At 38.2% G+C, this 13376-nt stretch overlaps 1 protein-coding gene across 3 annotated transcripts in view; it reads left to right on the forward strand.

The window, feature by feature from the left end:
- fpgs (folylpolyglutamate synthase) overlaps positions 1–13376 on the forward strand; it is a 54304-nt gene that overhangs the window by 18154 nt on the left and 22774 nt on the right. For all 3 annotated transcript variants that reach the window (XM_061980640.1, XM_061980638.1, XM_061980639.1), the window contains exons 5-9: positions 75–189; positions 7835–7912; positions 9831–9892; positions 10275–10377; positions 12571–12648. In XM_061980640.1, coding sequence (XP_061836624.1) covers positions 75–189; positions 7835–7912; positions 9831–9892; positions 10275–10377; positions 12571–12648 — 436 coding nt within the window. The remainder of the gene's footprint in view (positions 1–74; positions 190–7834; positions 7913–9830; positions 9893–10274; positions 10378–12570; positions 12649–13376) is intronic.

Consider the following 13376-nt stretch of genomic DNA (forward strand, 5'->3'; position numbering starts at 1 on the left):
TTTTGGGATGATTTTTAGGTCATGTGGTTTAGTTATGTTAGTAATAATGTTTTTTGTATGTTCTTTGCTTATAGTTCACCACATTTGGTCGAAGTAAGGGAGAGAATTCGAATCAACGGACAACCTATTGGGAAAGATCTCTTTACAAAATACTTCTGGCAGGTTTATGGACGCCTCGATGAAACAAAGGTGGGTTTTGTAACAAGGGGCAAGAGGACGCTCACATACGCATGCATGTTTTACTTGAACATAACTAACTAAACACCTGAAAGATGCATGTTATTCCTTTTTGTTTTATTAAATAAATTTATAATATATTTTCCTTTTGCCAAATCAAATAATTACACCTTTACATAATTACCTGCATAACAGGTTTCCTCTGCCTGTCGACATTATTATCTTATGACTCTTATTGGAGCTGTATCAAAAAGTCGATAACAAATATTACACCAGTGACGTGCGGTGAGGTTCATGGCTGGTGCGGCGCCGCTGCTGCCCACTGCTCCCCTCACCTCTCAGGGGGTGATCAAGGGATGGGTCAAATGCAGAGGACACATTTCATTACACCTAGTGTGTGTGTGACAATCATTGGTACTTTAACTTAACTTTTAACTTTACACATACAAACTGTAGCACACAATAAAGCACATTTAATTAAAAAAAAACGTTATTATGGTCTTACCTTTACTTATAAATTAAGTCCATTCGCCGCTGTTGTGCTGGATTAATACACCCCTGACGGGAGTGGTATATCAACTAAAGCCCTCACTTAAACTTTCCACGTGCAAGATTGAATCTATTTAAAAAAGTGTAACCGAGGGTTTATAAATGTCGCCTATACTGTATGAAACTACAAAATAACAAACACGGAGGCTCCAGTTTACACGAGGACCACTTTATTTACCTTCTTTCAAAAACTTCCGCTCCACTCCAACATGTCATCACTTCCGCTCTTAGCGCCTTCAAAATAAGAGCTCAAGGCATATACTGTATAACAGCGCATAACAGGAACTTAACATCACAAAGAGGAAAGCCCATAAAATAGGTTACACAAGTTATTTAATAAGAAGCCAAAAAGTGCAAAAACAATAATGTTCGTGTTGGAGGAGTTGTGAATTAGGTACACCTGCAGTCTGCAGGTGTACCTAATGTTGTGGCCCTGCAGTCATTCACAACTCCTCCAACACGAACATTATTGTTTTTGCACTTTTTGGCTTCTTATGAAATAACTTTTTTAAATAGATTCAATCTTGCACGTGGAAAGTTTAAGTGTGGGCTTTAGTTGATATAACACTCCCGTCAGGCGTTGCAATCTACGGCGGGGGTGCAGGAGGCGGGATTACTGGAGCCTCAGCCAGTGCGTCTTGCAGCAGTTTTATGATCGCTCAGCACAAGAAATACGTTACACACATACAGTTGTTGACAAAATACACTGTACATTATATACCTCAGCTAACTAAACTATGGCAATACGGTCTCACTGCACAGCAGACCAGCAGTTAGCCGAGTCCGCAATCCCTGGTGAGGCACAACGCAGTGACGTGCCTCAACTGGCTGCTGATCACCGCACCGTCTCTTCTCAGTATTTGAACGGCAAATGTGAAAATTCAGCGATTTTGAATAAAAATAATCTAAAACTGGTGAAGTTAAATGGAAAATAACTTTATAGTATAATCACTGGATACATATAACAATTTAATAAAAATGTTTGGTGCCCCGCCTCACCTGCCTCTAGTGACTGCACGTCACTGTATTACACCAATAAACATAATGTTAGATGAATACGGAGAACTGTTTCTCATGTTGGTTTGCTCACTTAGCTATATAAGGAACAATATAAAACCTCACAATTTGAAGGTCCTGAGTAGTCCTGGGTTCAATCCCGGGCTCGGGATCTTTCTGTGTGGAGTTTGCATGTTCTCCCCGTGACTGCGTGGGTTCCCTCCGGGTACTCCGGCTTCCTCCCACCTCCAAAGACATGCACCTGGGGATAGGTTGATTGGCAACACTAAATTGGCCCTAATGTGTGAATGTGAGTGTGAATGTTGTCTGTATATCTGTGTTGGCCCTGTGATGAGGTGGCGACTTGTCCAGGGTGTACCCCGCCTTCCGCCCGATTGGAGCTGAGATAGGCTCCAGCGCCCCCCGCGACCCCGAAGGGAATACGCGGTAGAAAATGGATGGATGGATGGATAAATATACATAAACCTATTTTTAAGTTAAAGTTAAAAGTTAAAGTACCAATGATTGTCACACACACACTAGGTGTGGCGAGATTATTCTCTGCATTTGACCCATCACCCTTGATCACCCCCTGGGAGGTGAGGGGAGCAGTGGGCAGCAGCGGTGGCCGCGCCCGGGAATCATTTTGGTGATTTAACCCCCAATTCCAACCCTTGATGCTGAGTGCCAAGCAGGGAGGTAATGGGGCCCATTTTTATAGTCTTTGGTATGACTCGGCCGGGATTTGAACTCACAAACTACCGATCTCAGGGCGGACACTCTAACCACTAGGCCACTTTCAATTACTACCTCTGACACTCTCCATCAATGATTCATCAATATCTTTGTAAAGTTTGAATTATTGATGGATATTATTAGATTGTGCGTGTGATAAGTTAAAATTGTGGTGAGTCGTTGTATTTGTAAGACAAAAGCTATGGAGATTAATTTGTGCCTTTATTACGAAAGCTTTTTTTGACACTGAATTTTGTTAACAAATTTTTTTTACATCAAAGTATGCTGACCATTTCATTTAAAGATTGAATTTGTTAGAAAAATGTGTGTTTAAAAGAATTGTTTTAAAATTCATTGTATAAACATTCAATGTATAAAAAGTTCAGTGTAAAACAATGTACTGCTTCAAAAAGCAAGACTCACTTCAGGTAAATTTAAGACTGAAACAATTTAGCCTGTTTCAGAACCAGCCAATGAGTTGTCAAGTTTAAAGTCACGTGACGTGGGCTTTACAAAACAGCGTTAAAAATGCAGTTAACTGGGCGACCTGTGCATTGTACAATATTATAAACAATTTAATTTATATTTTAACCTTCTAAAATTGTTCTTTGAGTGCAATAGGAAACATATGTTTATTGTATTGTAAGAGTGTCTGTTAAAATAAAGCCAATATTGAAATTTTTTGTAGTTCCCCTTAATTTGAAAAGTATCGATATACATTTTGGTACCGGTACCAAATGATTGGAATCGGTACAACCCTAGTATGTATATATGTATAAATGTGTATGTGCATATGTATATACGTAGTACCGTTCATAACAATATGTATAATGTACAATATTTATTGTATTTTGGGCATTTTAAGCATTACCGGAACTTATTTTCTGGGTGCATTTATTTCAGTGCCCTGACTTCTGGCAACAAATGTGTGTTCGACTTTCGGCAACAAACACATGGTTTTCTCAGCATGGCAGACTTTGTAATAGACGACGAAGATGACTACTTTTGAACAGATTCACAACCTTATCTTTTTAAAGTTGAATATATGTAGGATGAACTGCTGGTTATAGAAGTTTAACCCGCACAAAGAGCGGGTGAAAGGTTGGAGCAGACGGAGGCCAAGAGAGGAAGGTTATGGCTAATGTTGTAGCATGCTATTGCAAGGCGATGCTACAAAAATAATTCCTCAGTGTTTGCTCTTACAATAACAATGTTGCTACAGTTTGCTTATTATAAAAGGTAGGGAACCAAGTATTGTTGTTTTTTTTAATGTATTTTTATAGTGCTTTAGATGCAGAATGGATTGCTCCCAATAGTAACATTGCTAGCCACACAGAAAGTTGCAGATTATTATAAATTGGAATGCCAAAAAAAAGTGTTCTTATCCCTCATAGGGTTTGTGAATGAAAGGCAAAATAAAAAAATTAAAAAAAGGGCAGTTCCCCTTTTTAAGTGTTGTGTCTTGAGTGAACTCAAGTCTGGTACAAAATGACTTGTATGTGACCGTTCTGTTAGGTCACATTACTCTCATTAAGTGTATTCATTGCCTGTAAAACCTGATGCATGTCTCATGACTTTAAAAGTAAGATGCTTCCTTGTCACTGTCAACACCATTCTGTGTTTCCTCAGAATGGGTTAGTAATCCATGTTCAAGGTCGCAGAGAGGAGGGAGGAGTTATTCTTTTAATTTACTTTGTCACACTTTCTCAATCAAAGTGGCCCAGAAAAAAGCACAGCGATTGAGTCACAAATATGTGGGATTATTTTTTTTTTGTGCACTCCATTACATGGAATGATACATGAGCATATTATGCACAAAGTTTGGGACTATATATACATGGTCAGTCGGAATTTTACAAAAAGTGGGGGCGTACGGAAACCGAGATTCCACAGAATGTGAAAAAAATAGACATTTGTCGCTATGTAATGTGGTTACGTTGCGAAATGACTCATCACTATTTTTTTTTATGTCTTATAACTCCCGTTAGCCAAAGGCTGGGCTGAACTGTATTTGTTTACTGTATTTTTGTTGAGTTGACTCATAACGTGATTGTGGGAAATTGGTATGCCTCAGGACCAAACCCAACAGTTTTGTAATAAAAAAAATGTATCTGTGTCTTGATGTTGAGGTCGCAAAGACAGTATTTGAGGCCAGAAAAATATTTTGTGAAAGCACAAACATATTTTGAAATAAAATTAAACTCACGCGAAAAATATATTTTTTGAGCGACCTATGTCCTCCAGTTGCAGCTGGACCGATTTTATTGGGGATGGACGAGCCTTTGCAATTTGCAACACTTCCTGGTTTTGTCAAGTGTTCACATCCTCCGGCTTGCAGTGAAAAAAAGAAGAGAAAGAAACCTAACAAAATATTATATCTAGGTTTGAATTAAAGTTGTATATCTTATCTTGTGTATGCTGTCGGTGGATTTATCTCCTGCTCATCTTTTTGTTTTTAAACTTAGTGGACTACTTTCTACTTTAACCTAATTTGTAGAGCACCCGGGTCAACTTTATTTTTAAAATCTGCTTTAAATATGCAGTGAATTTCATCAATAAGAGGTTTTTCGGATATCTACATGTTATGCGTTACATTTTGTATTATTCATGCATTCATTCATTTTTATTAACTGGATCGAGGTACCGTGATTGTCTTTATAAAGCAAATAGTTATTGAGTAGTTTATGGAGAAATACAGGTAAAAGCCAGTAAATTAGAATATTTTGAAAAACTTGATTTATTTCAGTAATTGCATTCAAAAGGTGTAACTTGTACATTATATTTATTCATTGCACACAGACTGATGCATTCAAATGTTTATTTCATTTAATTTTGATGATTTGAAGTGGCAACAAATGAAAATCCAAAATTCCGTGTGTCACAAAATTAGAATATTACTTAAGGCTAATACAAAAAAGGGATTTTTAGAAATGTTGGCCAACTGAAAAGTATGAAAATGAAAAATATGAGCATGTACAATACTCAATACTTGGTTGGAGCTCCTTTTGCCTCAATTACTGCGTTAATGCGGCGTGGCATGGAGTCGATGAGTTTCTGGCACTGCTCAGGTGTTATGAGAGCCCAGGTTGCTCTGATAGTGGCCTTCAACTCTTCTGCGTTTTTGGGTCTGGCATTCTGCATCTTCCTTTTCACAATACCCCACAGATTTTCTATGGGGCTAAGGTCAGGGGAGTCGGCGGGCCAATTTAGAACAGAAATACCATGGTCCGTAAACCAGGCACGGGTAGATTTTGCGCTGTGTGCAGGCGCCAAGTCCTGTTGGAACTTGAAATCTCCATCTCCATAGAGCAGGTCAGCAGCAGGAAGCATGAAGTGCTCCAAAACTTGCTGGTAGACGGCTGCGTTGACCCTGGATCTCAGGAAACAGAGTGGACCGACACCAGCAGATGACATGGCACCCCAAACCATCACTGATGGTGGAAACTTTACACTAGACTTCAGGCAACGTGGATCCTGTGCCTCTCCTGTCTTCCTCCAGACTCTGGGACCTCGATTTCCAAAGGAAATGCAAAATTTGCATGGTTGGGTGATGGTTTGGGGTGCCATGTCATCTGCTGGTGTCGGTCCACTCTGTTTCCTGAGATCCAGGGTCAACGCAGCCGTCTACCAGCAAGTTTTAGAGCACTTCATGCTTCCTGCTGCTGACCTGCTCTATGGAGATGGAGATTTCAAGTTCCAACAGGACTTGGCGCGTGCACACAGCGCAAAATCTACCCGTGCCTGGTTTACGGACCATGGTATTTCTGTTCTAAATTGGCCCGCCAACTCCCCTGACCTTAGCCCCATAGAAAATCTGTGGGGTATTGTGAAAAGGAAGATGCAGAATGCCAGACCCAAAAACGCAGAAGAGTTGAAGGCCACTATCAGAGCAACCTGGGCTCTCATAACACCTGAGCAGTGCCAGAAACTCATCGACTCCATGCCACGCCGCATTAACGCAGTAATTGAGGCAAAAGGAGCTCCAACCAAGTATTGAGTATTGTACATGCTCATATTTTTCATTTTCATACTTTTCAGTTGGCCAACATGTCTAAAAATCCCTTTTTTGTATTAGCCTTAAGTAATATTCTAATTTTGTGACACACGGAATTTTGGATTTTCATTTGTTGCCACTTCAAATCATCAAAATTAAATGAAATAAACATTTGAATGCATCAGTCTGTGTGCAATGAATAAATATAATGTACAAGTTACACCTTTTGAATGCAATTACTGAAATAAATCAAGTTTTTCAAAATATTCTAATTTACTGGCTTTTACCTGTATTATATGGCGATTGCTTGATTAGTTTGTTTTTAGATACAATTGCAATATCTAATACAGCAATTTCAGCAATAAGAGGTTTTTCGGATATCTACATGTTATGCATTAAATTTTGTATTATTTATGCATTAATTTATTTTTATTAACTGGATCTAGGTACCATGATTGTCTTTATAAAGCAAATACTTATTGATTAGTTTATGGAGAAATAGTATATGATGATTGCTTGACTAGCTTGTTTTTAGATAAAATTGTAATATTTAATAAAACAATCAGCTTAGCAAACTCACTTGAGGTAGTTGGACATATGTGTACCCTCAAAATGGACACAATCCAGATGATGTTCCAAACAGAGAAGTCTTTGTAGTCTTTCTTGTTGGAATCCATACAGTAACATCGCTAAGTACTACGCAGATATTATTTGAAACACACAAAATTGTCCCTAGTGTGTGAATGTTGTCTATCTGTATTGGCCCTGTGATGAGGTGGCGACTTGTCCATGGTGAACCTTGCCTTGCGCCTTAGTGCAGCTGGGATAGGCTTCAGCCACCCCCCCTGAGATGGACAAACAGTAGAAAATACATTTTATATTCGCTCCAAAATTTTTTGCCTTGAGTTAAATTTATTTTCAAAATCTGTTTGTCCTTGCAAAAAAATTGTTACTGTCCTCAAAATCTGCCTATGCAACCTCAACATTGAGACACAAATATAACGCCATACAATTACACCCCTAATAATAACAGAAAAAGGACAATGTGGTCTGGCAGGGATCCTCTAAGTAGTACGGTACATACAGTACAAGTACTTGAGCACAACACAGGATCATAAAACTGGTTAATTAATACGCAATTATTTTGCAAGTGGATAACCTCTTTAAAAGCAAACGTAACAACTGATATTACCAAATGGTCACTGTTAAGTCAATTATTGAAAATGTTTGATATAATACAATATTTTTAAATAAATGTAATTTACAATCAATTCAAATGCAAGTGAGTATTGTGACTACATTAAACTTTGGTAATTATAAAAGGAGATGATTATGTATATTATGGATTATTGAATGAAATTGAATTTCCTTTTCAACTTTTAGGAAGCCAATGATGGGACAATGCCTGCGTACTTTCGTTTCCTCACCATCTTAGCCTTCCATGTCTTCCTTCAGGAGAAGGTAGGCAGTCAATGTAGGACAGCAATGTTTAAGTTAGTGGTTGGGTCACAGTGCCTGTCATCATAATACTCTTGTTCTTGAAAGTATTCTGCACTAGGGTATACAGTCAAACCTTGGTTTTCGTTCATAATTTGTCAGATGAAAACCAAATTATTCAAAAACTGAGTCTATTTTTCCAATCCAAATGATCCGTTCCAGACACCCACAAATATAAACAAAAACACATTTTATAGAGAACATTTGTAGTTTTACATACATAAAAAAATGTTAAGTACATATAATTGAATGATAAAATGAAAACATTTACTTTTAACATAACGTACAGGTGTACTTTTCTATTGAAGACTTCTTGGTGGGGAGGCGAGAATGGTGAATGGAGCTTGAGGAGAGAGAATCGACTTTTCAAAACCTTTGTTGGTGGTCTGTGTCATGTTCAGTAACCCTAGTATTGAGTAGGTATGTAATAATATATGGTATTAATGATGACTGCGGTAAAACTCCCGATGGTTAGTATTACTGTTTTAAAAAACATTTTTCAAAAAACTGATTAACTACACTTTGATAAACTTACGGACTGACGCCAGCTCACGAGCTTAAATGCTTAAAATGAAAACGAGACATTAACGTCTTTCCCCATTAAGACATTACATAACTGTAATGGCTGTAACTTAACAAAATGTGGTAAAAGTGAAGTGGTGTGAATACATTCCGGATGCACTGTACAATAATCAAGACAGTATAGGTCTTGAAAGTGTGACTTGGAAATGCATTGCGGGTCTTGCTGGACTCTGAATCGCTTATTTACATAAGTGAATGTTTGACTCTCTGCCGAAGTTGTTTTTTTCTTGAACAAGTTCTAAACATTGCGTGAATGTGCGGCATCATTAACTGCCACAATTGTGGTCATGATCGCATTAGGAAAACAAAGGATTTTGTGAGATTTTTCTCATTTCCAGCGTGAAAGCAAAGCTGTAGGAAGTCGGGTTATGAAGCTAATCAAGAAACGGCGAATAGCCTGATAGCAGCCGTGAGACCAACAGTTCATGACTTTCAGTGCCATCACCTTGTACGTGTTGGTGTGTTCATGGCATTTTCAGACTGGTAAGTTTGAATCAAGGTCTGTTTTATTCAGTAACACACGTAGCATTTAGTTGGGTTATGTGTTAGGCACACTTGCTGCGGGCGACAAACAACGTACAGTATTTTGGAAGAAAGCATGTTGTCTGTGTACTTTTTAATTGTGGAGAAGCAAACCGATAAAGTATTTTCACGGAGGTAGCGCAGTATTCAAAGTTAAAAAAAAATTCAGGGGAACCCTGCTTGTGAAACAAGGCCGGGGGACCTCACGCATCTTGGACACAAGAGATTAAAGCCGCAGATTACGCACAATTTGAACAAAGGACCTTAACAGGCTTTGCATTCTGAAATTCTTCACCTGGTATTAAAATTGACTCCCTTGCCATAATGTAGACAAGTTTAGCGACACTTTTTTTTGTTTCAAATTTCTCGTCCATCGGACGTTCAATCCCACCATTTTTTGTATTTATTTTTCAGGTAGTGAGTCTTTGGAATAGGGTACAGTTTGTCTCAATATAGTCCCTAGTTTTTTATATTTTGCACGATCCATTTTATTCCAGTTTGTTTCTTGCGCTTTGCATTGCAAACAAAGCCTTAATCCAACAAGTACCGGTATGTCTACCCAACCCCCACAATGCACTGCAAAATCATGTGGCCTTTCGAGCCCTATACGAAAACTGAGGCGAAAATTTGCGGCAAAACAAATCATGAAAAGCGGGCGTGTGAAATCCAAGGTTTGACTGCACTAGAATATCCAAGCTACTGAGATGGTTAATTTGACGAGGATTGGAGGTACTGCCCTCCAGTGCTTGGGGATGTGAAATTGTGTTGTTTTACTCAGGTGGATTTGGCTGTGATTGAAGTTGGGATTGGCGGAGCGTATGACTGCACCAATGTTATAAGGTAACGTTTTCACTCAAATAAAAAGTTACAGTATTTAGAAATCATATTTTGGACTTGATAGTTCGGCATTTTTTGATGCACTGCAAATATGACACGTCGCAATTACTGTTTACTATAATACTTTCCGTAATGTTTCAATTTGAATACAAGGCAGTTCCCGTAGGTTTGTTGTTATTAGTATTAGTATATTTTTCTTGTTGCATTATATTGTCAGTCTGTGTGTGCACGCCCGAATGAAAACTAAACAAAAAAGTTTACAGAAATAAAATCATATCTAATTTTGTTTTGTAGACATGTGTGAGAAGTTTGGAATATATTCAATCACAGAAAAATGATCTTCTTATATTTTGGTCAATATGGTACTGATTCTCCACCTCTGCAGGAGACCTTGGGTATGTGGTATCTCATCTCTAGGAATAGACCACACTCAGATTCTTGGAGACACCTTGGAAAAGATTGCCTGGCAAAAAGGTGGCATCTTTAAGGTCAGTTTTGGGATCACACACATGACATGGTATGTCCTTGTCTATTTGTTAGCTTTTCACCACATCATAAAGCACAACACATTCACAGAGCAGACTTTCAATAGTCCAGAAGAAGGCGCTATTTACCGACACCCAAACATCTTTGAACGTAGATTGCATTTTGGTACAATATACTTGTGCGGAGACAAAGTTTTTTGAGGAAGTGCTGTCTCTCACCTGCTGACACTTCAGCCTTCAACAGAGCTGTCGTAGCTTCCTGGTGTCTAAAAACTGCTGTCAGCAGATAAGACACATCTCTTACTCAAAAACACTTCTGTCTGCACACAATACTTTTATACCTATATTTTAAGAAGACATGATCAATGCAATTGATCTATTATTTAATATTGCTACAATGTGTGGCAGTTTAAGATACTTGTTGTTTGACAGCCTGAATGTTGCATGACTTCCTTCACTCATCAACTTTGCAGTTTTTGCTTTCAAATTTATAATACCAAAAATAGCAAATCAATTGTGTTTTTTTGCCCGAAAATTCGCAATTACATATTTTCTCAAAATCGTGCAGGCCAACTTGACTAAGCCATTCCACTCGGATTGGTAACAAAAAAAACAAAAAAATTTGATCAATATCATTTACATTTTGCAATAATGATTTATCATATTGATATCCCACCTCCCACCATTGGATAGTCTTGTTGGTATAGCAGTAGCATCACACTGTGCTAATGTTATCTTACATCAACTTTAATAAGCTCTCCGGAACAAAACAAAACCTAAGGGGTTTACTAGCTACCACCTTATTCTCTGTGGGCAATGAAAATACAGTAATAAGAGGCCATATCAACTTTGGTTGGCAAAGATATATCCCCACACTCATCTTCAAGCGGCTCTTTTAGGTGCTCAGCGTTCGTCATACAACGTCAACATCTGACTGAAACTTTATTTACTATATTTTTAACTGAGAGTCTTGTAAAAAGACTGTCAGTGTGGCACAAGCTCACTATGAAGAAAGCTGTACCTCAGGAGATCCTACCGTTGACTTCTTCATCTCCCTGGACACTAACACAGCACTGTCGTCAAGTGTGCCAGAAAAACTAAGAGCACATTCCAGTCTTCACAATGAAATCGCTATGTGTTATATCCTGTCTGATTGTGCTATCTAAACAAGGGTCTGAGAGAAATATCTTACAAATGTACTGTTATTTTGTATTTCAAGAAACAATACCTTAATGCAATTTGCAGTAATGAAACTTTGCAGGACAAGTACACTTTTACTTACAATTCCTTATTTCAAAATTGCCTTTTTGAGACGTCTTGTTCACAGTTCAAGTTTAGTCTGTCCAATTTACAAGTTAACATGGGAAAAGAAAACCATTACGTACATATATATATTTTGTAACAGACTAAAGACATTTTCAGTGTTTACTGTAAGTGCAGATCGAATCAAATGATTGATTAATCGATTTAGAACGTTATGTGCTGCAAAACAAAGCACAGCCTAATCCATAAATTATTTAAAGGATCAAATGACAAACATAAAAATATTGCAGCCATTACTTTTACTGCAGATCAATGAGTCAATGGCACAGTTTGCCAAATAGACATTACAAATAGAAAAAAATCATGAATACATACACTTAAAAATATTGAATTGAGTTTCCCACACCCATTTCTGTCTGAAATTTCTCAATAAGCTAATTAACAGGCAGATTTGCCTCTTTTTTTTTTTTTAAATTGCAGTGATACTAGAGGGCGGGTAATCAAACTGCAGAAGTTGTGAAGACCACCTCATGCCAAAATAATGTGGCATACTTTTTCAGGTTAATAAATTAAAGTGCCACCTTTTGCACTTGACAGTCATGATGGCCATTGCTATTTGGAGTTTTACTGTTAGAATGCATGGTAAAAGTTTTTCCAATTTCATTCTTTGCGTGGGAATGTTCTCACACACCCACTACACACATGCGTAAACACAGTTAATACTGTAAATTAGGCCCCTGGCATTGTTGCCTCCTGTTGTCTGTGGGGAGGTAGCCATTTGTACCTAGTTTGTCATTCCAACATGGGCACAAATTGGTATCAAATGTGACATTACCCAGCACGTCTCTTCAAAAAGTAGTTAACAGAATGAGAATGTTTTTCTAATTCTCCTCTGCCAAGTAACATGCTGATTACCCAATGCATGCTTTTTAGCCAGGAGTCCCTGCTTTCACAGTCAAACAGCCAGAAGAGGCAATGTCCGTGCTGAGGAGCAGGGCCAAAGAAATCCAAGTAAGTTTAGACCAACCAAACAATGATTGTGTTTTAGTTTCCTTTTTGTAAATACAGGGCATCCGGGAAGTATTCACAGCGCTTCTTTTTCCACATTTTGTTATGTTACAACCTTGTTCCAAAATAGAATACATTCGTTTTTGTCCTCCGGATTTTACACAGAATACCCCATAATGACAATGTGACAAATATTTGTAGAGATGTTTGCACATTTATTTAAAAAAAAAAAAAAGCATTTACATACTGTAAGTATTTACAGCCTTTGCTCAATACTTTGTAGATGCACCTTTGGCAGAAATTACAGCCTCAAGTCTTTTTGAATATGATGCCACAAGCTTAGCACACCTATATTTGGGCAGCACCCATTCTTCTTTGCAGCATCTCTCTCAAGCTCCATCAGGTCCTATAGGAAGCGTTTGTGCGCAGCCATTTTCAGATATCTCCAGAGATGTTCAATTGGATTCAAGTCTGTACTCTGGCTGCACCATATTAAGGACATTTACAGAGTTGTTCTGATGCCATTCGTTTGATGAATTGTCGCCCCAGTCGCAGTCCAAGAGTGCTCTGGGGTAGGTTTTCATCCAGGATGCTCTGTACCTTGCTGCATTCATCGTTCCCTCTATCTTGACTAGTCTCCAAGTTCCTGCTAATGAAAAACATCCCCACGGCATGATGCTGCCACCACCATGCTTCATTGTAGGGACGGTCTTTGCCTGGTGATGAGCGGT

This window comes from Nerophis lumbriciformis, linkage group LG20 (genome assembly GCF_033978685.3).
Source record: "Nerophis lumbriciformis linkage group LG20, RoL_Nlum_v2.1, whole genome shotgun sequence".
In the NCBI taxonomy this organism is placed as follows: domain Eukaryota; kingdom Metazoa; phylum Chordata; class Actinopteri; order Syngnathiformes; family Syngnathidae; genus Nerophis; species Nerophis lumbriciformis.